At 41.5% G+C, this 26,518-nt stretch overlaps 1 protein-coding gene across 8 annotated transcripts in view; it reads right to left on the bottom strand.

Annotated features, from left to right (window-relative positions):
• The window catches only part of STARD9 (StAR related lipid transfer domain containing 9), a 100,281-nt gene that overhangs the window by 3,783 nt on the left and 69,980 nt on the right, over positions 1-26,518 (bottom strand). For 4 of the 8 annotated variants that reach the window (XM_077927268.1, XM_077927281.1, XM_077927283.1 and 1 more), the window contains 11 exons: positions 24,527-24,720; positions 21,446-21,914; positions 10,023-20,177; positions 6,906-7,103; positions 6,215-6,396; positions 4,749-4,891; positions 3,779-3,890; positions 1,970-2,142; positions 833-897; positions 530-738; positions 203-282 (listed from right to left, as the gene is read on the bottom strand). In XM_077927268.1, coding sequence (XP_077783394.1) covers positions 203-282; positions 530-738; positions 833-897; positions 1,970-2,142; positions 3,779-3,890; positions 4,749-4,891; positions 6,215-6,396; positions 6,906-7,103; positions 10,023-20,177; positions 21,446-21,914; positions 24,527-24,720 — 11,980 coding nt within the window. Of the gene's footprint in view, positions 1-202; positions 283-529; positions 739-832; positions 898-1,969; positions 2,143-3,778; positions 3,891-4,748; positions 4,892-6,214; positions 6,397-6,905; positions 7,104-10,022; positions 20,178-21,445; positions 21,915-24,526; positions 24,721-26,518 lie in introns of those variants that run through there. The other 4 variants (XM_077927276.1, XM_077927287.1, XM_077927272.1 and 1 more) reach the window with 4 other exon arrangements.

Here is a 26,518-nt window from a genome sequence, read left to right as displayed (position 1 = left end):
AAGAGAGTTAATTGCAACAGAGAGCATAAAAAAGCTCGGACATAACACACAATTAAAATGCTATGGTAAGTAAAAACCTATTCAATAAAATATCGTTGCAGTGATATTGTATGAGAGGTGTCCAACTTTCATCACAAAACTAGTTTTGATTATTTTTCTTACACTGTGTTGGATGAGGATTATTGAACATTGATATAATTACCTCTTTGGCTTCTACAGAGATGCAGCAGAAGTCTCTTGGTTGCTTCTGGTAGCACAAAGAAACGTCACTCACAACGTACACTGAAATTAAATCCATAGAGTAGAAATGAGAACCATTTCCCCATTCATTTAGGCAGAATTCAGTCAGACTTCACATTTAAAAATACAGCACTCGGAGGATTAACCTAGCTGTTCTCCCAGCTGCTTGTTCCCATGATGCAGCAAACATGTCTCAGGAAATCTGGGAGGAGGGGTTTTAGGGGGGAAAGCAGCGGGTGGAGGGAAGGGTTATGATTCCCCCCCCCCACTTGCTCCTTTTCATACTCACCCAGCTCAATGTTGCTGGTGATTTTCTTATGCACTTGAGCCGTGGTAATGGTTTTGTCATACAGATGTCTCTTACTAGGATCCTTCAACATGCACAACACGGTGGAAAGGGGTTTGTTGATCATGCCTGCTCCCAGGAACCCATGTTTGGTTGCTGAAGATGAGAAGGCTTTATAATAAACTAATACATCCTTCTCCACACATTGGTATCTGATTGGAAAGGCAACATGAAAGCGCATTTTCATTAAGAATATAATAAAAAGAGTCTTGAGAATACTTGAAGGAACAGTTGCTATAAACTTACTTCCAACCAGCTGTTGCCTGGCCATTGTAAAGATTCCTCAGGTCATTTGAGCATACTGCCATAACCTTTGAAAGCAATTAAAATTCCTTGTTATAGTTATGGACGTTACAAATCCCTTACATTTAACTCAGCTTTGTTTCAATTCCGTGACTGAGCTCAGCTTGAGAATGGAATTCAGTAACCTCTTGTGAATGCCATATAACTATTCATTAATGAAATTATCCATTAAAATATAGAGACTGGGAACTATGTTTTGCTATTCTTTGAAGAACTTTCACAGTAAACAAGCAGGCTAACTGGGAAGCATAAACTGCTGCTTTCCTTGGATCGTAATTTATACTCCCATTTGCTGTCATTATAAAAACATCCACCATGCTGGATAAAAAATGCAGCAGCTGGTCAAAATCACGAGTTGCTGTTTCAGATATATAAAAGCACTTTCTAAACCAGACCTTGGCAAATACGTTCAAACTATGTTAAGGTCCTTTCAGATGTATAAACTGAAATCATACAAAACATTTTCACTTCAGATTAAAAACAGCCAGTGAGATTATTATGGAACATTGTGGCTTGACGTACTACCACACTTTAGGTCTTGGTTTTCTTATCCAACGGTGGGAAAGTACACTTGGACAGATAAAAGGATATCTATTGTTCTTTCTGAGAATCTTCTGATTCCCTCTCTCATTAAAGCAATATTTTACATTCAGCAGAGTACATTGGCATTTTCTTGCAGCTTTAAAGCAGTGAATTTTGTACCATATGTATTCCCCCAGATTACATAGGGCCATCTCACAAAGGACAGCTTGCATTCATGGACCCAAACTGCTGTATATGGAAAACAGATGTAGACAATTGTGAAAAAAATCATGTCAGTGCTTTTTTTGTTGCCATTATGTGTGTATAGGAGCTGCATTCTCAGCATCTTTCAGATATACACACAACCAAAGAAATTATCCTGCTAGTGTCAGGACCCTACACATTCTTCCTTATGTAGATGTTGCCCCCATGTAAGAAAAATATCAGATGTGAGGAGGCCCTTGTAAAGGGAAAGTTAAGCAGCAAATGTATAAAGCTTTTCTACAGCCTCCTCTAGGCCAGATAAAAAAAGAGCCACCATCACATTCACCCACTCACCTCTGCAGTAGCATTGGCCAAGACGTGTTTGGACAGATCTTCATATCCTTTCGTAGGAGAGGATGGGAAGGCGCTAGGTGAAACAACTAGGCTATGAGAATACCTATGGCTAGAAGCAAGTGGTGATGGGATACTGCTCCTTCCCATAGATGAAGAGGTCATAGGAAAAGTCTCTGAAAGAGATGAGACAAATAAGGAATCGATGCCACACCAGATGCTGCAGAGAGCTGGATTTGATTTGGATGATTCTTTCGCACATGCATGATGATCTTTAGCGAATCAGCTCAACAGTCTATATATTCCCAGCTGTGATGCCCAGATGTATTCTGAGGTGAGCTCCCTCACCCTGAAATTCTTCCTCATAATATAAATCAAGAGTTACAAATTCACACATGGTCTGCACTCATCATACTAGGCACTCAGTGTGACCATTGCTGCTGGCTTTATGTCAGAAGCTGATTCCTTGAACTCCACCCTCTATTGACCAAATTTGCTAGTCTAAGGTGTAACAAGTCTAACATGGCTACCCCTATGGACCCGTGGTCAACTAGAGGTTTAAAAAATATACACAGAACATCTTTGCTCCAGAGAAATCGGTTGGGTTGGGAATTTCCAAGGTTGAAGTCTGTTGTACTTACACATTTGCAGCCCAATCCTCGTGCAGACTGTCCATTTGGATCTTAGCTAAGCAAGAGCTCTACAACAGGTAAGTATTGCACCAAAGCAAAACTCCACTTGCTCCATAAGGTCAAAGTTGTGAATTTGTTTCCTGATTGGTTGGTGCATTTGTTTCCTGATTGGTTGCTTGCTTTTTTCACTTGTTGGGGTGGGTTGGAGTGGAGGAGTTTCATGCATCGGAGGATTTTGTGCTCAATGGATGATCTTTGCTCACAGCTGCCTTCCCTGACTCCCACACTACATTTCTCAAGCAGCATGTGTGAACATAAATGCAATTTGGAAAGGAATACATGCACAAGGAATTATGAGCCAATAAAGAACTGAAAATGGAGGACTGGATGGGAGAGTCTTCTCCAATGATGCTCATAATCGTCATCTCATTGCTGAGCTGAAAGGAGTTAGCCCAGCGGTCAGCAACCTTTTTCAGCTGTGGGCCAGTCCACCGTCCCTCAGACCATGTGGTGGGCCAGACTATATTTTTTTTTGGGGGGGATGAACGAATTCCTATGCCCCACAAATAACCCAGAGATGCATTTTAAATAAAAGCACACATTCTACTCATGTAAAAACACCGTGATCCCCAGACTATTCGCGGGCCGGACTGGGAAGGCTATTGGGCCGCATCCGACCCCCGGATCTTAGTTTGCCTACCCCTGAGTTGCCCATCACTTGAGTCAGGTATTTACCAAGGAAGTGTACGATAACAAAGGTTCCAGTGCATTCCTATCAGCAGACATACATCCAATTGATTTAATATTAATATTCTTCTCCCCCACAAATTTTACAATGTCTCACCACCAGCTTTTCTATAATATGTAGAGGATAATTAAGTAGATGACCCTTGTGGTCTTGTTCAACTCTATAATTCTATGAAGGTAATACATGTTTCCCATTGAAGTGTGCCATAAGATGTTGCTAACGTGCTGTGAAATTTGAGGACCTGCATTTTCTTGGAATGTGTGAAATAGCTACTGCTCAACAACTGTATCTGCTAACTGCTACTTTCTTTATCAAACTGCTGATGCATGAAATACATGTTTATAATGCCATGGCTATTTTACTTCTCTCCTTTTTTAAAACAAATGACCCATCCCATGGAATTCATGATAAGCAGATTTATTTAACCCTCACCACTTGCAGAACCCTTTTGAAGCTGTTCAAGTACATAAAGCTGACGGTTTCTGATAGATGAGCGGCCTCTTGCATCCTCTCTTGTGTGTTCTGGATCTTTGGGAGAAGTCTGCTAGATAGAAAAAAAAAGGCAATGTACATTCACAGGTGAAAACCAATATCCACACTCAAATCTATCAACTCAATATTAGACAGTCCTCTTTCCTTGCCTCCTTTACCCTTAGTGGCTTCTGCAGCAAACTTCCAAAGCCATCACATGATTGCTTCACTTTTTTATGCCCTAAATAAGGTGTGTCTAACACTTTTCAAGCCAAAGACCATATTGACCCATGACCAACTCTCCAGGGTCTCGTGATAAAGTGGGTGTGGCAATTTCCCTGCAAAAGGCCACTTGGGGGGGGGGGGGATTTCCAGGGCATCAGAACTTTTGGCATCACAATGTTGAATTCCACCCACTGTATTTCCTTCACTGACACACATTGTTTTCCCAGTAGTGATGTATGGAAGTGAGAGCTGGACCATAAAGGTGGCTGATTGCCAAAGAATTGATGCTTTTGAATTATGGTGCTGGGGAAGACTCTTGAGAGTCCCATGGACTGCAAGAAGATCAATCCTATCCATTCTTAAGGAAATCAGCCCTGAGTGTTCACTGGAAGGACAGATCCTGAAGCTGAGGCTCCAATACTCTGGCCACCTCATAAGAAGAGAAGACTCCCTGGAAAAGACCCTGATGTTGAAAAGATGGAGGCCACAAGGAGAAGGGGACGACAGAGGATGAGATGGTTGGACAATGTTCTTGAAACTACCAACATGAATTTGATGAAACTGTGGGAGGCAGTGGAAGACAGCATGCTCTGGTCCATGGCGTCATGAAGAGTCAGACACGACTAAACGACTAAACAACAACAACAAGCCAAGCATCAATTTGTACTACCCTTATGCTTCTTTGACACATAAGTTTTTGTTTTACCTGGCATTCTTGTTTGCCAAGGATGCTAGTAGGATAAGTGGCTGTGTTACTACTGTTGTATCCAGATGTTGGTCCTGAAGACAGACTGAGGGTGGAATCTGTGCATAAAGTGCTTGTGCTTACAAGGGTCTTCAGTTTGGTTTCTTCCTGTAATTAATAGACCAATGTTATTAATTCTGGAAAAGCAAATAGTTTTGGAGTTTGTTCACACAACCACTTAAGATGCTTATTTTCCATCTAGTTCTTTTTTAATATCTCATTTCGATTTAGTTTTTCATTTTTTCCAGCTTGCAATTTACCTAATGATGCTAAAGTGAGTGACTGGTCCTGTCTGCACTTTTGCTTAACATACAAGTAATAGATTTCCTGAAAACATAAGCAACTGACAACTTTATGAGAAATTTAAGCTACCTATGGGAACCAGTGCATTTTCTTCTTCCCACTTTCTCTCCTCTGATGTGCACACCTGACTTTGAATCTAGCACTGATTTCCACCCCTTCCAGACACTTGGCATCTTTATCCAGAGTCCTCTTTAAAAAATTAAAAATTAAATGTAGGGTTTTAAAACAAACACACACAACAACAGCCTTGAAACATTATTCCAGGCAAGGGGGGGGTGTCTTCATGATCGCCACAAGGGTTTGCTAATTAACAGACTGTACAGCCAGCTAGGAAGGAGGTAGCATAACTGATAGCTGTTACAAGGACCAATCAATTTGCACTCTGCATAGGTGGTTTCTGCAAAAAATGGGGGAAATTAGTTACTCCTCAGTTCACTTCTCTGAGGAATATTGGGCATCTGGCCAAATAAAGGTGTGAGGATCTACAGGATGTGTGTGTACACAGGCTTACTGGGGCTCTTTCTGAATCTGTAGTTGGGATTTTTCCCCCCTGTTTGTGGGATGCATATTTCGGGGGTATATAATCCTGTTACATTTAGACAAATAGCTTAAATAGTTAAATTCTGAAAAATGGAAATAAGTGATTATCATTATTTTTGTTGGTTAATTTTAGTCAGTTGCTCCTGTACTACTAGAGAAATGTTTAATGTTTGATGTGTATCACTTTTTTATTATTAACATTAATATTCCGTTGGGAGCTACCCAGTGTGGCTGGGGAAACCCAGCCAGATGGGCAGGGTATAAATATTATTATTATTATTATTATTATTATTATTATTATTATTATTATTATTATTATGTTTAGCATTTTTAGGACAAAAATGTGGATGCAGCTCAGAACCTTCTGACACTGGGGTGGGGTGCCATTTCCATGAGTGATAAACTGTGTTTTACCTATTTAATGTGTTTATATCCCACTTTCCTTCCATGGAAATCAAGGTGATATACATAGGGTCCCCATGCCGTCTCTCATCCAAGCCCTGATGATACTGTACTGGCTTTGCTTTAGAAAGGTTATTGCATCGCATGCCTCTAAATAGACACAACCTTCAGTGGTTTAGAACTTGCCTTCTGTAGCTGAGAGTGCATCTGCTCTCGAATGCGCCTCTTTTCTTGCTCAGCTCTTTCCCGAAGCTTGTCCCTGGCTCGTGCAATTTCCATTTTGGTCTCCTCTCGCGCCCTCTGGTAATCTCGGAGCAGCAACTCGATCTCCGAAGGATGCTGGATCTTTTTTGGTTCTTGAATTCTTCGGGGGGGAATGAAAAAATCATTACAATCATTGTCTTTTATTAATAGTGGTAAATATTAGAGCAAGCACTGCTTTATGACACTAGAATGAGAATGCACTTTACAAAATAATAATAATACTGCTTTCTCCTTTAGCTTTTCCAATTCTAGAATATCTTTGTCAAGCAGAAATCATGGGATGTGGTGTGGATTGTGCTTCTTCCCTACTGAAAAATCCTTTAGGATTATGGGGAGAATTCAGTTTGACAACAACCCAGGAAATGAAGCAAGAGAGACATCAACCTAAGAAGGAAAAAACAAACAAACTTCTATCTACTTCCAAGACCACCCTTCCTCAGATGTGATTTTGTTTTAATGGCTGAGAAGAGAGTTCAGACAGATCAAACAAGGCCTTCAGTTGGCTGGAACATGAACATGAGCTATCTTCTAGTCTCCTCAAATGTCTCATCAGTGCTGTCATACAATATGAGTGTTTTGACACCAGTAAAGGCCCTTGGCCATCTCTACCTTGTATTTTCCACAACATCCCGTCTCAGTTGTTGTAGGTATTCGCGGCGGCGGCTAGGGAGATCTAAATCCCTCTGGTTCGTTTCCACTGTCTGCAAAAGGCTGAGGTGCTTTTGTGGGCTGAGGCTACGGCTCCTTCTGAAACACTGAAGCTTCTCCTCCCGCTGCTTTCTCAGTATTTCAATTGACTTCCTGTGCCTATAGTGGGGAGGGGGAGGGGGGAGAGAAAGGTTGATACTTCATATAAAATTTAGGGCTATCTGAGTTTTCAGTCTCAATGGAAGAATAATTTTTTAGGTACTAGTGATAAAATCCTACTTTCAGACATACAGGTTGATCCTAAGAATAATTACTCAGACGTAAGTGCCAATGGAATTTATGGGGCTTACTCCCAGGCTAGTGAGTACTGGACTGCAGCTTTATCTGCTAAAGAGTTTTATCATTGTAATTTCATTGCTACACCGGTGTATTGTGTATGGCAGCTTTGTCAGCAGATTGGAATTCTTAACACTACCTACCACTGCCTTAACTATGTCAGAGAATAATTTGATTGTCTATTAGGAGCAATGATAAGCGGCGGTGCTGAATAGATGTTTATGTTGTTGAAATGTTAATCATGCCCTTGAAGTGGCTTATTCATTCTCTCTCATACACACACACACACACACACACACACACACACATCTCCTCTACCCAATGAAGAATGAGAGTTGGATTACATTAGATATAAGGCTGTTGCTGAAAACAGTAGCTCTAAGTCAGGCTTCCTCAAACTCAGCCCTCCAGATGTTTTTCGCCTACAACTCCCATGATCCATAGCTAGCATGACCAGTGGTCAGGGATTATGGGAACTGTAGTCTCAAAACATCTAGAGCAGTGTTTCCCAACCTTGGGCCTCCAGCTGTTTTTGAACTACAATTCCCATCGTCCCTGACCACTGGTCTTGCTAGCTAGGGATGATGGGAGTTGTAGTCCAAAAACAGCTGGAGGCCCAAGGTTGGGAAACACTGATCTAGAGGGCTGAGTTTGAGGCAGCCTGCTCTAAGTGAAGTCCCCAACTTTCCTCTCTGTAACAGCTGATATAACTTTTCCAGGATGATGGTGTCGGAACAGACCTTGGCTGAAGCTTGTAATTAGTGAGGAGAGAGCTTAATCGCAATCCCAGGTTTGAACGTGCAATAATAATAATAATAATAATAATAATAATAATAATAATAATAATAATAATAATAATAATTATTTATTATTTGTACCCCGCCCATCTGGCTGGGTTTCCCCAGACACTCTGGGCGGCTTCCAACAAAGATGAAAAATACACTAAAATGTCACATATTAAAAACTTCCCTGAACAGGGCTGCCTTCAGATGTCTTCTGAATGTCAGGTAGCTGTTTATCGCTTTGGCATCTGATGGGAGGGCGTTCCACAGGGAGGGCGCCACTACCGAGAAGGCCCTCTGCCTGGTTCCCTGTAACTTGGCCTCTCGCAGTGAGGGAACCGCCGGAAGGCCCTCGGAGCTGGACCTCAGTGTCCGGGCAGAACGATGGGGGAGGAGACGCTCCTTCAGATATACTGGACCGAGGCCGTTTAGGGCTTTAAAGGTCAGCACCAACACTTTGAATTGTGCTCGGAATCGTACTGGGAGCCAATGTAGGTCTTTCAAGACCGGTGTTATATGGTCTCGGCAGCCGCCCCCAGTCACCAGTCTAGCTGCCGCATTCTGGATTAGTTGTAGTCACCTTCAAAGGTAGCCCCACGTAGAGCGCATTGCAGTAGTCCAAGCGGGAGATAACCAGAGCATGCACCACTCTGGTGAGACAGTCCGCAGGCAGATAGGGTCTCAGCCTACATACCAGGTGGAGCTGGTAAACAGCTGCCCTGGATACAGATTTGACCTGTGCCTCCATGGACAGCAGTGAGTCCAAAATGACTCCCAGGCTGCCCACCTGGTCCTTCAGGGGCACAGTTACCCCATTCAGGACCAGGGAATCCTCCACACCTGCCCGCCTCCTGTCCCCCAAAAACAGTACTTCTGTCTTGTCAGGATTCAACCTCAATCTGTTAGCCGCTATCCAACCGCCTCCAGGCACTCACACAGGACCTTCACCGCCTTCACTGGTTCTGATTTAAAAGAGGTAGAGCTGGGTATCATCCGCATACTGATGAACACCCAGCCCAAACCTCCTGATGATCTCTCCCAGTGGCTGCATGTAAATGTTGAAAAGCATGGGGGAGAGGACAGAACCCTGAGGCACCCCACAAGTGAGAGCCCAGGGGTCTGAACACTCATCCCCCACCACCACTTTCTGAACACGGCCCAGGAGGAAGGAGCGGAACCACTGTATGACAGTGCCCCCAGCTCCCAGCCCCTGAAGACGGTCCAGAAGGATGTTATGGTCGATGGTATCAAACGCCGCTGAGAGATCCAGCAGAACTAGGAAACAGCTCTCACCTTTGTCCCTAGCCCGCCGGAGATCATCAACCAGTGCGACCAAGGCAGTTTCAGTCCCATGATGAGCCCTGAATCCCGACTGGAAGGGATCCAAATGGTCCGCTTCTTCCAGGCGTGCCTGGAGTTGTTCAGCAACCACTCGCTCAATCACCTTGCCCAAGTGCAGCCAGAAAGCAAAAGGGACTGTCAAGGACCAATTCATGTGGTCGTGGTTAGTCAAACCATGTCTAAGTTTCTCTTCTCCCAACCTTACCTCAATGACAGCTGCCAGGGGCGGGGAGAGAATATGCTGCATCATGAAGTTAAGGCTCTGGGTAACTGAGGCTATATTATTACAGAAAGGGGGAATGTGACACATGAAGGCTGTTGTCAGTAGCTGCTTTGTGTCTTCAGAACACCTGGTTCTGTTGTTTATTAACTTTGTACGCTGCCCTATAGCCATAGATCTCAGGGTGGTTCACAACATGGAATTACATTATAAGAGACACAAAATACATAATAAAATACAAAACAAAAATAAGAACAAAAACAAACCAATAACACCTCCCCCCCCCCGTTCTAAACAAATACTTCCAACAGATTCTGTAGTTTATTAAGAAGAAATATTCAATATTGAAAAGTACTACTTCTAGCCAATTTTCTATTATTTAAATGTAAAGTAATTTACCTTTCATAGAGTCGCTGTTTTATGGGTAGTGATGTCAAGTCCTCGACTACTCCACTCTGAAGAATCCTCAGCTGGGCATCTGTTTCTCCAATGCCATAATTCAGCTTTGCTTCAGTAAGTTCCACAGTAAGAGGATGCTGGTTCATTTCTAAGTGTATGCTAGACATAATCTGGGCACGCTCTCTTCGGAGCCCCTCAATCTCCCTGGCTCTCCTTTCACTAAGCTGGGATCTCTCTTCTGCTTCAGATGCTCTTGTGTTAACGGTCTTCCTTTCTGCCTGGCTGTGGATATCACCAGCACTTCTAGTCAGGCTAGTTAAAGAAGAACGGGAACCTCCCTGCACACCACACCAGTTGCTGAATTTATTGTGCAGAGGCAGGTCACGAAGACTGTAGCTTCGAAGTCTGTGGGTCTTTACTAAGGAGGTATTCTCACTTAGTAGAATTTCAGTGTTACACTCACTTTCAGTATCAGATCCTGTATCGTCATCTTGATCATCATCTTGCACACTGCTCTTTTCAGACATTGGAAAAGGGCAGTGCTTTTGGTTTCTCCATGTCTGTTGGTGTTGTGGAGAAAAAGAATCAGGCACACATTCTGGTGTCTCACTTAATGATCTCTGAAATGACTTTTTGGTGGGTGAGCATTCCGAATTTCTAATGGGACTTTCATATTTGATTCCTCCAGAGAAGTTTCTCGCCCTCCTCGTGGCTCGGATCTGACGAAATGAACGTTCCACTGGAACAGCCTCTCTGTGATCATCAACTAAGTATTCCCCATGGCTAGAAAGTTCTAAAGTGCTACTTGAATGATAAAGTCTTTTGGTGTGAACTGCAGTATGCGTGTCAATAGTAAACCTGTGCTTTTGTTTTGAAGCACCTGAAAATTCTCTAGCTCCATTGTTATCAAAGCCATCTTCAGGCATTTTGTACATTTCCTTGCTCTCTCTAGACGTGGTAGACTCACTGTCCACCTCAGTTTGTGAAGAAGAGTCTACACATGGCTCCCAAGATCCAAAGTCATATTGTGGATCTGAACCATTTCCCCTAAAACCTGTTTCTGAGCTTGCAGTACGTTTCCGTTGTCCAACAGATCCTTTGAAAGAACAAGCAGACTTGCCTGATGTAAGTTGCTGGCTGACTGGAGTGGCACTAAGAGTCAAAATTGGGGAAGAGGCTCGGTCAACTAGCAAGCTATTATCCCTTATTCTTGGAATGTCAGTTTTACCAACAGGCTTCCTGTCCTGAGAGTAGCATGCTGGAGACAGAGAAATGCTAGAGGCAGGGTTACCAACCACAACATCTGAAGACTCAGGTCTAGAACCAAGTGAAGATGCAACAGGGAAAAGTACTGCTGGGGCATGTAATGGTACTATTGGCACCTTTGAGGAAGAACTGGAATCTCTACTTAAGGAAGGCTGAGGCATAAGAGAATCTTCTGGAATATCATCATGGCTTCCCTTCTCAAGCATGCCCTGCAATTTGTGTCCCATGCCTTCTGACATTCTCTCCTTAGTCAGAGCTACAGAATCTGTATGTACTAACTTCACAATAACATTTACCTCCTGAGACTTCATTGTCTCACTTTCCACATTAGTGTTGATTGTCCTTTCCTTGTCTTTGTTCTGAAAGTGTCCTAAAATATCTGTCTGAATGCCTATGTCTTCTGTTGTTTGGGTACAGCTGTCAGTCACAGTGGTTCTTGAGCTTTCTTCACCAATTGCTTTATGGTCACTTGGTTCACTATCTTTAACATTCTGTAAGGACAAATTTCCTAGCAGCTCAGAAGTGTTGTGAAGCAGCTGTGAAAGGTGAAGGGAAAGATTCTGCACGCTTGACCAAGAAGAAGGCTGTTGGAATGTATCCTTGCTTGGCTCAGGATTTCTTGCAGATATATCTGTGTTGCTTCTCCGGTGTCTCTTCTGCCTTCTATGTCTTGTTGGTGCCTCTGTCTGTGTTTCCCGGTCACAAGTGAGTAGTTCTTGTGGTTTATTGGAGGATTTCTCCGACTCAGAAGGGTAGAGAAGAACAATTTCATCAACTTGCATGGAAGCATTTCCAGACTGCTGAGAACCATTTTCACATCTGGAAATGCAGTTTTCTGGTGTAGCCTCAAGTTCATCATGAGAAACGTTGGTACAAGGCTTGCCACTCTCATCTGAATGGGTAGAGTCAAAGCCTTCTCTCGCAACATCCCATCCCTGGATATCTTCTGTGCTACTTATGGTGCTGGATAACATTCTTGCATTAGCATATGAACTGAGATGAGAACGGAAAGGGGAGATTTGAGAATTCAAGCCATTATCCACACTGGAGCACCTCATAACTGCTTGATTATCCAAACTCAATGGAGGTGGGTTACTAGAGACATCACTTGCACTTCCAAAAACATATTGTTTCCAACCAATCTTGCAGCATTCATCTTGCTGCCATGGGTGAATATATGGGTTGATATCGCTTGAACTGAAGTGCATTGCATCTTTATTGTCTGTTGCCTCCATTTGATGTCTTAGATCTTCATGTGTACTCAAACTGTGTTGGTGTGCCAAAGAAACACTATTTGAGTACTTCTCTGTTTCTGTATCCACGGGATTGCCAGTTGTGTGGGCAACAGCTACTGGATAGTGAGCAGAGGAAGGATCTGAAGAGTGACTTTCCTGAGTGCTCTCTCTACGGTTTCTTTTATCACAGTAATTAGACCTCTGGGCTTGAATGGATTTCTTTTGAAATCTCTGTTTATATTTAACTGGCACAACATTGTCTGTCTTTAATTTGGGTATGCTTTCAGCTCTTTGCAGGTCATCCTCAGTTGGAGATGGTGGTTCAACACTCATATTTAACTCTTGTAACGACTTAGAGGTAGAATGTACAGAAAGGTCAACTTTAGAAGTTTCTGAAGCACACTCAAAATTAGATATAACAGTAATAGATGGTGCTGATAAGCTATGACTCTGCAAACATGGCCGTTGTCCATCTTCTTTGCTTCTGTTTGAATTCTGTGAAGTAAAAACTGCATTTTCAATTTTAATTGTCTCTGGTGCAGGTTCTTCCTGCAAAGTCAAACAGCTGCTTCCTGATAAATACTTTGAGGCCATGCTGTCATTTACTACTGAAATATTTAGCTGTTCCGACATTAAAGATTCTCTCTTACTCTTCATCACCTTATGTGCAATTATATGATTATTTGCATTTGTATTAGGGAAGTTGTCTATATCAACCCTGCTATTTAACTGTGGTGTACTCTGATCTTCTTGCATATCAAGACTTGAATGCAATGTGTGATGTAAAGTTTTGCCAATGTTTTCCAAATAGCCCTTTTGCACTAAAGTTGTATCCCTTGATTCTTCACAAACATCTCTTTCATAATGGAATTTTTCAGTTTTAAATTCGTGTATTTCGCTGCAATCTAAAGCTGAGTTTCCTTGAGAGCTAGAGTTAGTATCAGAAAGTGGGAGACAACCACTTTCTTTCATAAGAGAAAAAGAAGTAGTTTCAGAAGCACATGGCTGTGGGTCTGCTATCACAGAATTGTCACACTGGCTTTCCTGCATCAGACTGCTGGCAAGTGCAGGAGAGTTTGATGCAGCAGCATTCAGAGGACCATGTGTCTCGGCATCCCTGTGACTAGTATTGAGGCTAGAAGAGATATCTGAAGAAAAGCAAGCAACCTTTGGAAAATCCTGATGACAAAATGCTCGACTTTCTTGTACTCGAAATGAAGTTGACAAAAACGTATTCTGCAGTGAGTCAGTATATGGTGGATAGAGAGAAGATGTGAAGCCTTCCCGTGATCTTGGGGACTCTAGAATGTCCACATTTTTAAGCACAGTGCTAGTGGAGATATCTTCAACTGAACACAAAGCAGGTGGCAATGCTTTGTCACTTAGAACTATCTGTTCTAAACTTTGATAAGGAAGCAAGCTTTCCGCTTGCAATTTTATTTCTGTCCTATCCACATAATCCCCAGGCTGTGAAGACTTAGTATTTTCTTGTTTATGTAGACATTCAGGGAAATAATCTTGACCTTGGTTTTCCTTCTGATACATTTCCGCCGCTCGCTGAGTATTTTTGGTACTATAACTAGGATTAGTGATTTTGCTGTCTTGCTGGTGGTATACAGAGTAATCACCAACAGTTGAGGCAGGGACATTAAAAATGTCTGAGTCCAAATATTTGCTTTCCCCAAAATACAAAGCATCAGCTTTGTAGTTGCCCGTAGGGCATTCTAGCAAATTCGTGGGAAGCACTGTTGAGCTGTTCAAGTGACTAGCAGAGTATTCAGACAAATAAGAACTCATCCTGCATCCTGCAGCTTTGTCTTCACCAAAATGAGCATTTCCCCATAGGGCTTGGTCAGAACACCCTGAAAGTTTTGCTCCATCCTCAGATACTGCTATAGAGTCATTTAAGCACCCCATACAAAGATCATTACAAGTTCTGAACACGCGAATCTTAGTTTCTGGTTGGCACTCCATTTCTCCAATACTATTTCTTCTGTATTCTGTCTTGATGAAATCAGTGCCTAGGGATTTATTTGTCTGTTCACATGGGACTAATGAATCTTTCTGACTGACAATACTGTTAAAACACTCATGAGAAGGAAGCTCTGGTAACAATGGTGTTGCTTCTTCGACATTTTCTCTGAAACCTGAAGAGGGATAAGTAGTTGTTTTATCTGAGGTTAATGAGTCTGACGTGGCAGTTTCTTTTTGCGATGTGTTTAATGAATTTAAACACTTTTCTTCTTCTTTTGTGCTGTATTCTCCTCGAAGCCTGTCCGTATCATCACTTGTACTTTCAGAAGGAAACAATGTCTTGAGAGGACTAGCTTTGTTTTGTGGGTCATCAGTAGTAGCTGATACTAGTGATGCACAGCACTCTGCAATATATGGTTTTGAAAACGTGTCATCCTTACTAGGATTCTGCTCAGGTGCAGTGTAATTAGACATTTTATTGGATATGAAGTCTTCCTTCCCCTGTCCATTCTGTTCTAGCTGATCAGGAGGAAATGCAATACATTTATTGTTCATGACAATGTCAGAAAGTGAGTCATCCCCCCCCACTTTGTTAAAGGTACGTGACATTCTAGATTGCAAGTCACTATCCATTTGTGTTTCATAGTACTGGAGAACTACTTCATTGTTGATACTATTACTTAATAGCATTTCAGGATTGCTTATTAGAGTACAGTCACCCTTCATTTTTTCTTCATCTGTACTTATTCCAGACAGCAAAGATCTATATGCAGACTGATTACAAAGGTCTTCAGCAGTCGCAGAAGTTAACCCATAGTTTTGATTTCTGTGTTCTAGCGGACCTGTTTGGTTAATGGACACTGAATCATCAAAAATTTCATTCCTTGAAAAAATGAGAGGCACCCTTTCCTTTTCTTCTGATAAATCACTTAACACGGTGTCATTGTTTGAAAACCAGTAACTACATTTGTTCTCCAGTAGAAATTCAGCTTGATTTTGTGAAACACCCACTTCTAGGCTTTCTCTATTTTCTTCCAAATTTTCCCCAACTTTTTGTGTTTTTAAAATATACACATTTGGTATAATAGTACTTTGGTCCAGTTCCACAGCTGTTGCCAATGGCAGGGGGGTTGTTGGGTGTATTGTTTCTTTTTCCTTAGGTATGCAGTTATCTAGCATACATTTATCATCACATATGCTTCCATCAAAATTTGCATCACAGTGTTCTGAAATATTTCCATGAGAATTTGTAGAAGGACATTTAGATCCATTGGTATTTTCACCACTGCCAGTTTGTTTAAATTCTTCACTAATCCCACATTGTCCAATTACAGCTCTCTTGTCACCTGCACAACCATTACTATTGTCTTCTGGTGTCTCATAAATTATACCTGTGTCTAAAGTCCAAAGCCCTGATGGTTTTTCATGCTGTTGTGTTTTAATAATATCAAGACACACTTCTGTTATCTGGTGCACCTCCTGTTTTTCTTCCAGATTGGAAGAAGTGAAGTATATTTCTGGTATTTCAGAATTTGTTCCATTATTGGTATTGTCACAATTAATAAAACCATGTACTGGATTTTCTTGCTGCAATACAACATTGTCATCAGTGTGTAGCCCAGTTAACCTGGAATTCACATTTTCTGTTGCATCACAATGTTCTTTGCTCCCTGTTTCAGAACAAATCACGTCCCCATTAACTTCATTTTCTTGAAGAACAGTCTTGGGGTACATTAACAAGCTTTCTATTACAGATGTCTCATTGTCAGTATATATATTTTTATCATCTTCACTATAGGTTAAAGCATCTTCTTGCCTACAATCAATGGTTATTGCAGTTGCTGAGGGCTCAAAACTCAGGACATTTTCTAAAATTCTGTCAACCTGAACTGGTTTTTCACATTCGTCAAGTAAGTCTGTAATATTTTGTGTAAAAATGGTTGGGCTAGAACACCCAGCCGGCACAGTGCACTTAGAGCTTGCTTCTGTGTCTGCAGGACAATCACTCTGTTTTACAGTTTCATGGATTTTATTTTCATTAACACTGCTTGAATGAATAATGCTATCGGGTTCCATTGCTGGTTTTGCTGGACATGGTTCTCCTTTGTTTTCATCAATCAGCTGGATATCTGTTTCTTCATATGTCACTGTTGCAGCCAGCTTCTTATAATGTTCCTCGCTGGTACTCTGAACCAAGCTAACATTTTCTGAGTTCATCCTACTCTCTACAGTTTCACTTTGAAATTCACCTCTATGGTAATTGTGCAACCTCTGACTATATTTAATTTCCAATATGTCACATTCCAGCTTATTGACACTATTCATTAATTTAATAAGTTCTTCAGAGTTTATCGTCTTACTATTAAGTTCACATTTATTATCTTCAGAAGTAGTTAAAGCTCCAGTATCAACGCCATTTTTTGGATGTTCAGATTCTTTATCCACGTACAGATTCTGTTCTTGGAAAGCTGTGACTGATTCAATTCCATCATTTCCCAGCATCCCCCCACAGTCCTTTTCAGTGTTATTTCTGGCTTGATTAGAATTCACTTCCACTCCTGAGCCATCATTTTTGCTAAAGTCCACATGGAAAACTGCAGCTTCCTTGCCCACGCTTGATGCAGGTATATGCCAAGCTTTGGTTTTGCCAGACTGAACACTGGAGCCAAACAAAAAGGTATCTTCAACTTCCTGCTGTACTGTGGGTTTCTGATCAGTGGTGCCAACAGGGTTAGGATCATTTACATTATTTTCCACGGAACTAAATTTGGTCAGATGAACATCCTTAAGTGCCATGGAACCCTGACATTTCCCAGCATATTTTCCCATTCCAGCTGTGTCTTGATAATGCATATTTGAATTAGATTGGAAAGTGGATTTATCACAATCAACTGAAAGTTTAGTTTCCCCCCCATTTTTGTCCATAGTTGAACATATTGATTTGTCAGTCACCAAATCCATAGAAGTAGATGAAGATGTTCCCTGGCCAGAAAAAGAGAGCATGGTTTCCCCCCCTTCACTGGTCTGTTCCATCATATTTTCAGCATCAGAAGTTAACGAAACATTTTGGCTAACACTACTTCCAGAACAGTCAAGTTCTGAACCTGAATGAGAATCACTTGTTAATAATTTAGTCTGAATTTCACAGTTACTTTCTGAGCACAAGTCTTTCTCTTGAGCTTCTTCTTCTACTTCTCTAAATGAAGGTACCTCTAAAGCAGATTCTGTCACAGCATCTCTCTTTTCTTGCATACTGAATCTCTCAGTCTCAGAAATTTGTATTGGTAGAGCAAACTGATCCCTGTGGCAAAAATCTGTTTTCTCACTTTGACACAATTTATTCTCTATACCAATTTCTTCTGCAGCCACTTGTTGGTATCTTGTTTTTGGCACCAGATCAAAATTACTTCCACCATGTATTAATATCTTGTCACTAGAATATTCTTCTTCCCCAACATTGTTGGTACTCTTGCTTAATGCATCACAGAGATAGAAACTTTCACCACTAAATAAATTCACTCCCTCTTTTGAAAACAAATGTTCATGACCTTGATACTTTTTCTGTGCTTTATCCAATGCAATCAAGTCAGGAGATCGACTAGGTACCGTGCAGGTGGATTTATCTATGGGGTTTAAGTCAACTACCTCCAAGTCTCTTATGTTGCTGTTAGAGTCACAGTCAAAATCTTCTTTTTCAATTGTTCTAAAGAGGCATTCTTTGAAATTAGTATTTACATAAATGTCTTCTTTCTGTATAGTAGCAGATCCACCCTCAGATAATTCATCAGGCTGCTGGCAATTAGACTCAGGTAGAGAAACAACTTCAGAATAACCATATTTTGTAATAAATGTAGAACCATGACCAAACTGAATGTTTTTGGTTGACAGAGAAAATGGTGGCATGACTCCTGGAGCTTCAATTTCAAGGTGTTTCCTTGTTTCTGGAAAAGGTACTGATGGTGAAAATAATGTTTCTATCGTGTCTGGCTCATGAGAAACCCAATACGGTTTTTTATAACAGGAGACAAATGATAATTCTGCAGCTGACTGCCTTAGGTCATCTTTCTTCATCCAGCAGTTTGACTTGTTAATAGGGTGAAGCTGAGCAACCCGGAACTCTGAGTGATCTTGGGAAGAAGGCATTGTTATGATGGGGCTGGTCTTTCCATTTTTTGAGTCACAAGACAACCAAGCATCTGGGAAAACAGGAAGGTTTTCACCTGCAGCATTTGATCTTTGATCAAATGAACTCTCTGGTCCCGAAACACAAATTTCCATTTCTTTTACTGATTGATCATAAATGCTACTAGAACTAGACTGTGTACTAGCATCCAGATAAAAAGAATCAGTATTCAGATTCAAGTCACTGGGTCTTTTTACACTTTCCTTACAGATCTCATGGTTTTGCTGCTTGTTGCTCTTTCTGGATTCTGACCTTGGGTTTTGCAAATTCCAAAAAGCCTCTGCCGGAACTTCATCAAATGACTCTAATTTGGATTCCTCTGCTATATCTTCTGAAACTTCATCAACATCCCCTAGACTATCAAGAGAAAAGCTTCTTTCATTCATAGTCCAATTATTGTTTTTTGATAAAGATGTGTTTGCTAATGGTGAGGCAGACTGACAGTTATTAACAGGTTCCTGATGGACCTCAAGAAAATTAATGGTATCTTGACTTTCAGTTTTCTTTACTTTTTCTGAAAGAGAATCTTGGGACATCTGGCTGTCATCACTTTCAGAACCTTCCAGCTCAACTGTGTCCTTGATTCCAGATGACTCCGTATGACTCAGTTGACTTGTCAGGATATTTGCACTAGCAGATGAAAGAGAATCTACAGAATAGGCACTATCTGTATCAGAAAACTCAATGTCATCATCTTCTTGCCAGCTTCTCAGTGGCTTGGGGACTGCTTTTGAGTTTCCATCGCTCAACACCTCAGCACTGTGCCATCTTTTTTCCTCATGACAGAGCAGTGTGGGGGCATTTATATTGTTAAGGCTTCTTGCTGAAGTTGCTAACCTCAGGAGTTCAAGCTCTTCCTCTGATTGTTTGTCCTTTGAATGTCTTTTCACATTATTTGCTGTTTGGCTTAGATGCTTTTCTGGTGGTTCACCATATATTGCTGATTTTTTAAGTTCCTTAGAGGAATTTCCTGGAAGTGAAGTTTTGTGCTTTTTTCTTGTATCGGTTCTAGTCTTTCTGCTAGCTTCCTGAGCGTCACTCTTTTCTAAGTGCTTCCCTTTATGCTGATTTGAATCTGCCGGTGCTTTTAGTTTTCCCACCTGTCTTCCTGTTTCAGATTCACTTTTTTTCTTGAAGTGGTCAGGAGAACTGGTCTTAGAAATCTGGGCTTTAGATCTAGTTTGCCTTGGTCTGCTATTTGATTTCTCCATTGTTTCGATTTCTTCACAGTTAAGGGAAATTACTTCTGTATTACTACTGTCATTGTTCACTCTTCCTTTACTTCCCAAATATAATGACTTTTGAATTTTGATCTCCTGTCTGTTGGTTGGGTAGGCAGAATCTCTGTCATCATGAATGTTATCTCTTCTGGAAAGTTCTTTAATTGCTCTTGGAAGATACTCTACAGACAGTGATTTCCTTGGTTGGTTAACTTCACAGCATCCATGGCTGTGTGCTGAGGTAGGTACTTGAGAGGGATCCCTCTTCAAGAAAAAACTGTAAAAACAAAACCAACAATATGTTAAGAAATTTGCTTTATGGTGTGTTTTTTTAAGGCAGGTGCAACATTGCTTTCATAATCATGCTTACCTCAATGGAAATCCTATCATTGTCATTTGCTTAGGAGTCAAGTGGTTGCTCTGTGGTGGACTAATAGGCAAAGTACCTAAGTTGATGCTAAGAGCCTACAGCAGGAATGGGCATCCTGTGCCCCTCCATTAGATGTTGGAATCCAATTCCCACCAGCCCCAGCCAGCATAGCCAATGCACAGAGCTAATGGGAATCAAACAACGTTGAAGATTATAGGCTCCCCATCTTTGAACCTATAGTATGATTGCAGGTTCTAACCCAAGATCATAGGGACAGTATTCAATTAAATATTTCAACCAGTGTGACAGGATTTCCCCCTTCTCCCCACACATGCCCTACACTGTACCCAAATCTGATCTAGAGGGTTGAGGGAACCCCAAGTAGAGAGTTGGGGGTGAGGGGGAGAACATTCAGCTGGACAGGCAGAAATCCTTGCCCTGATAGAACAGTCTCCTTAGCAGTATGTTGAATACAGTCCTATGTAGACAAACATACCAAGTCAACAGAGTTATGAAGCACTAGTCCTTACCTGAATGGCCCAGCAACTGAGAGACCAATAGGAGGCCTTGACAAGCTATCAAATCTTGTTGGGATGAATCTGCTGACCAGCAAATCTTAATATGACATGGTCTGGATTACACTGGATCTGAGAGGATCTTAGTGTTTGTTGAACTTATATGTTCAATCTTGAAAACTGTGTATTACTATATAGGCAACCTATGAGCTACTGCAGGAAGTGTGGCAATTTATACAACATTTCACCAGTTCTTAAACAGGTGATTTGTTTCCAAGTACAAGTTAGGTCTATAAAGTCCAAAATGCTTTGGAACTACTGCATTTAAGTAACAGCCTTCCACCTTCCAAGGCAAGAAAGGGGACTATGCTTTCTCTTATGGCAAGCTGCCTCAACAATTCCCTCCTTAGAGACGTTTGCCAAGTGCTGTCCTTTTCTTTTCCAATGTCACATCAAAACTTTTTCATTTGCCTTAACTCTCACTCCTGTCAGTTATGACAGGGTTCTAATGATTAATCAACTAAAAGCTTAGTTGACACATCTGCTGATGAGACTGAATAAGCTTGGAGCCACGACATTTAACATGCACTTTGAAGTTAATGAAAAATGTGCTTTGTCAGAACAAATTAGTGTTTTGAGAAGTATTGTGCAAATATTCACCTGCAATGTGTTGGCTGATGATTTAAAAAGCTGTTTCTTCTGCATTGCAAGGAGCATGAATCTGATTCTGGCTGTGAACACTTGAAGTCCCCAGAAGATACTGTGGTATCTTGGTCCAGAGACTGGGAATGTTTCACATTATCCTCATTAATCCAGCAATTAGCTTCTAAGTGTTCCAGGTTTTTCTTGGCCTCTAGCAATTTTTGCTTCTTCACAATCCTCTCAAGATGCACTTTAACCTTCTTCCGGCTTAAATGTCTCTCTGCTTTCTTCAAAGAGTATTTTCGTAAAAGTTCTAGCTGTACCAGTTTCTTCTTGTTCTGTTCTGTCAGGGACGGGCCAGTTTCTGACTCCAATACGTTCTGGACTCCAGCTTCTGCATATGATTTGACTTCTGTCTGCACAGCAGATTCCTGATGCTGTTGCTGGACAGCCAGCCGTTTCTTTTCATCAATGAGCCACTGCTGGTCTAGAAAAACAAACAAACAAATGAACAAAAAGCATGAAAATCAGCAAGTCTTGTCAGTTCTGTTGTAATTTATCAACAGCACCGAGAAAATCAACTCTATGTCAATTTTACAATTTGTTTTGAGAAATAATTTAAGCAAGATCAGCCTGACATTGTGGGTCTAGGTGCAGTGAAATTGTGGCAGAGTGGCCAAGGCATGCTGAAGCTGCAGTAAACACAGGACAACCAACTAGGATTCAAACAGGCCACAACTTTATTGATTACAGATGTCAGCAGGTTTTGGCATAGGCATTGGGTGTGTATCCTGAATCAACCAGTCTAGTCTGTCTGCTGGTTGATTATTTGGTTAACCAAAGTTAAGGACTGCCCTATGTCTTACATCAAATCAGGGTGAACTTCCCACCCAAGATCACCATTTTGAAGGTCAAAAAAAAAAAAAAAAAATTCCTTCCAGTAGCACCTTAAAGACCAACTAAGCTAGTTCTTGGTATGAGCTTTCGTGTGCATGCACACTTCTTCAGATACACATGCATGCACACGAAAGCTCATACCAAGAACTAACTTAGTTGGTCTTTAAGGTGCTACTGGAAGGAATTTTGTTTTGTTTTGACTATGGCAGACCAACACGGCTACCTATCTGTAACTGGAACATTTTGAAGGTGTTATAGCCCATTAGCCACCTTCTGGGTGTCCAGACAGAAGCACCTCACCCTGGATCCCTTTAATGGGATATTCTGATTCCTTGGAGGGGCAGGGCTCCCAACCTCCCAGTCCACCTAGACTAAGGATCCAACCTAATGCCTTACCTGCCATCAAGTTGTGACAATTGCTATGAGGTAGGCAAAACCCTCAGACAAGCCCAATTTGTCTGCAGGCAAATTCCTCCCTGTCCCCGAATATGGCAACTCAAGATGCTCATAGCAAGGTTTTACGCAGGACCTACCGGCTCACCCTTGAGCAGTCCTACACATAAAGTGTGGGGTGGGTAATTGATGAATCCAGCATTGACTGAGGCCAAGGCCTAGGCACAGCTGGCTTTTATAAACAGGGAGTCCACTTCCTAAACCATGCTCCCAAGCTCGCCCATGATTGCCTGCATCCACAGGTAAGCCCCAGCAGCCAGGGTGACTGACGGAGAAGAAAGTGACGTCCCCTTTTAGCAGCACCAAAGTTGGATCCCTGGGTGGCTTACAATAATTAAAAATTCTGTATTAAAAACAGTAGTCCTAAAAACCAGTGGTCCTAAAACAACAGAGGCAAAGGGGGTTGTGGGGAGAAGGGAAACAAAAACACAACAGGTCTGGGATGGTAATCCTTGCTGTTCCAGTACCTTGGTTCTTGAACGTAATCCATTCTGGGAGTCCGTTCCACTTCCAAAATGTTTGAAAACTAAAGTGCAGCTTCTGATTGGCTGCAGGAGCTTCCTGCACTCAAGCGGAAGCTGCATTGGACGTTCGGAATCCGAAAAAAGTTCAAAAACCAGAACACTTACTTCTGGGTTTTCGGCGTTTGAGAGCTGATTTGTTCATCAACTAAGCTGTTCGAGGACCAAGGTTCCACTGTACTTGAAACACTGGCTATTCTTGGGTGTTTTTTGTTTTTTAAAGAAAGTGTTTTTATATAAATAAAAACTAAAGTTTGGAACTCTGAAGTTTGAAGTATATATGTGTGGGTAACATATTTGGATCATACTAAGATTGTAATGTTGGGGGGGGGCACATACGCCCACCAAATTTCTGCTGGAAAAGTTTTCTACAGTATGGGATCAGTGATACTATAATACCCTAGTTCAGTGTTTCCCAACCTTGTGCCTCCAGCTGTTTTTGAACTACAACTCCCATCATCCCTGACTAGCAAGACCAGTGGCAAGGGATGATGGGAATTGTAGGCCAAAAACAGCTGGAGGCACAAGGTTGGGAAACACTGCCCTAGTTGAGGCCCAAACAGGGGACAACTAACACAGCTCATCTGGACATCTTAGTGATCAAGCAGGGATATAAGGGCCCAAGTTGTTCAGGGCTTTATACATCAACACATATCAACTTGCTCCTTCTTCTCAAGTATCCTCAGTGACATCCCCATGTAGCCAAATCTGATGGGCATTAAGCATATGCCTGCTGATTGGTTGGAATAATCACTGAGATTAACCTAGGAAAGAGGAGGAATAATGACACTGACAGCAGCAGGAGCAAGATCAAACAATGACAGCCAAAGGAGCTGAAAAAAGTTGGGCATTTGTATATCTTTTTTTGTGGGAAGGGGGATTTCTACCCCATCCATAAAGCTATTTTTGACCTGAGAAATGAGACTGGGGGATATCTTATACAGCCTTAATTCAAATTTCTGCAGCTATATCCGAATTTTAAAGGCAGAGAGCATCTCAAGCTGGTAGTTTTAAGAAGGACAAGAGTGTATCTTAAAGTATCGTAGGGAAGACTCATCCAGCCAATGAATATAAAATATAAACTGCTGCTTGAGCGCTAACCTCACTTTAAGAATGATAAAATAATGGATGAAAGAAAGAAACCAGAGTAAAATGAGAAAATTATGCATCAGCAGTGTAAGTAGGAAAAAAATGAGAATGGAAAGTGATAATGGGAAAGAAAACTCACTTTCTTTGATCCACTGATTGATTATGGCTTGATCATGCTCTAGTTCTTGCTCAGCTTTGATCTGCCCATCCAAGATCTGCTGTTGTAATTTTTCAACATACTGTTGCTGCTTTTGAATTTCCTTGCTGTGGAGAACCTCCTGGTTCTTCAGCTTTGACTGACAATCTTCATGTACAGCATCTCTCTGTTCACTGCTGGAAAATTTAAAAATAAAATTAAACCAGGAAAGCAACATTATTGCAGGTCAAACATATATCTCTTTAAATCGGTTTAAGTTTCTGCCAGTCAAAATCAAAGTATCTAATTGTGCAATGAAAAGTTCAGGTCCTAATGAAAGATCCTAATGAAGGAGGATGGGTAAAGGAAAGGCTATGATGTGTATGTGTGTTGCATGTGTGTTTGCATGTGTGTGATGTCACAGTAAGGTCAGAATGTTGACGGGTAGCATGAAATTTAAAAGAAGCTTAATAGCAGGCTCCACATAGTAATACCACTAGCCACATAATAGTTATTTCATTTAAAAATATTTATAAACTGTTCGCAAAATATCAGCGTGGTGTACAGAAGATCAAAAATAGTTAAGCTGTTATTTTAAGGTAGTCAATGAACAATAATTCAAACTTTATTTCAGAAATGTCTTGGGTAAATAAAAAAAGGCATAAGAATGCATCTAAAAGTGTAGTTTATTGGAGCATGCCTTATTTCAAACGGCAACGAATTCCACATCAAGGGGGGGGGGTGTCTTCTGCTACAGGTCATCCATCATGTTGACCAAGAGTGAGTCAGTCCCAAACCCAGGTCGGAACCCGTACTGGTACAGGTTAAGATAAACTACTTCATTCATACTAGAAGAGCAGTAGCATCCACTCAGAAGTAGCACTCAAATTACCAAGGGAGGGCTGTAGAAGTCCCAGTCCTCTCATTCTGGCTGCAGGAGGCCCATGATTTGTCTAAAATTGGGGAAGTGAGGGGACAGAGCTTTGGGTTTCATTAAGAACTCCCTTACCTTTTGCTTCATAATCTGAGCACTGGCCAGAATGATGAGAAAGTTGCAAGGAATATACATAGCTGCCATTCTAATCTGTCTTTATATCATTAAGGCCATATTACAGATGGGGATCTGAGGGAAATTTTATCAAGAATATTTAGGAGAAAGGTTGTGAGAATCAGGGCAATGCACATGGAGCAGACAAAGGAAAGGAAAGGAAAGATGGACCATTCTCAAAGTGGCTCCAGTTGATGCTGATGAGTCCCTAAAGACCTGCTCCCTGCCTTGCAGGCCTTTTCCCACCTCACCTGGTAGGGAGGGGCCCTGACTGATTCCAGCTACAAAAGCTGAGGTTGCTGAACAAATTCCTGAGCTGGGGTATTGTTATGGGGAGGTGGTTGTTGTTGGGGAGGGCGGTTGTTGCTAGTTCTAATCAGTCAAGAGGGTTGGTTGAGATGGCAAGTCATCAAACACAATGCTACAAGGAGACATTAAACCCTAATAACTGAAAATGATCACATAAACTCAGCTCAGATGGTGTTGGGCACCTCAGCAGATTCTGTAATAACAGCATCAAAAGTGTTTTGACTGGCTTCATTCTTAAACTATACTGCAAACAATTTGCAGTGGACTCTATAGCTCCACTCACAGGGGTAGATAACAGCCCTCTGAACACTCTAAAGAGCTCTGCCAGATAACTTACTTGAGGAAGCAGTGGAGGAAGCACTTCATTGCTTCCTACACTACCATGCAGTAGGCATGATCATGCACCTCTAACTAGTGTTCAGTTGGCTTCAGAATGTGTTGTGTGCCATCTGCAGCTAGTCTTTCCAATAGTTTCATCACACAAAGTTTGCAGGGATACCAGGCAGCCATACATGCTCTACAACACTGGAAAGAGCACTCATGAGCGACTGTGCCAAAAGTCTGTTGTAGCTCCTCATTCCAGAAGGCCAGGGCTTTCAAAATCCTCATGAGCATTCAGGAATCTCCCAGGTTCCGCC

This window comes from Podarcis muralis, chromosome 1, assembly GCF_964188315.1.
Source record: "Podarcis muralis chromosome 1, rPodMur119.hap1.1, whole genome shotgun sequence".
NCBI lineage: Eukaryota > Metazoa > Chordata > Lepidosauria > Squamata > Lacertidae > Podarcis > Podarcis muralis.
The sequence above is the reverse complement of the archived record's forward strand: the minus strand, read 5'-3'. Positions and strand labels throughout refer to the sequence as shown.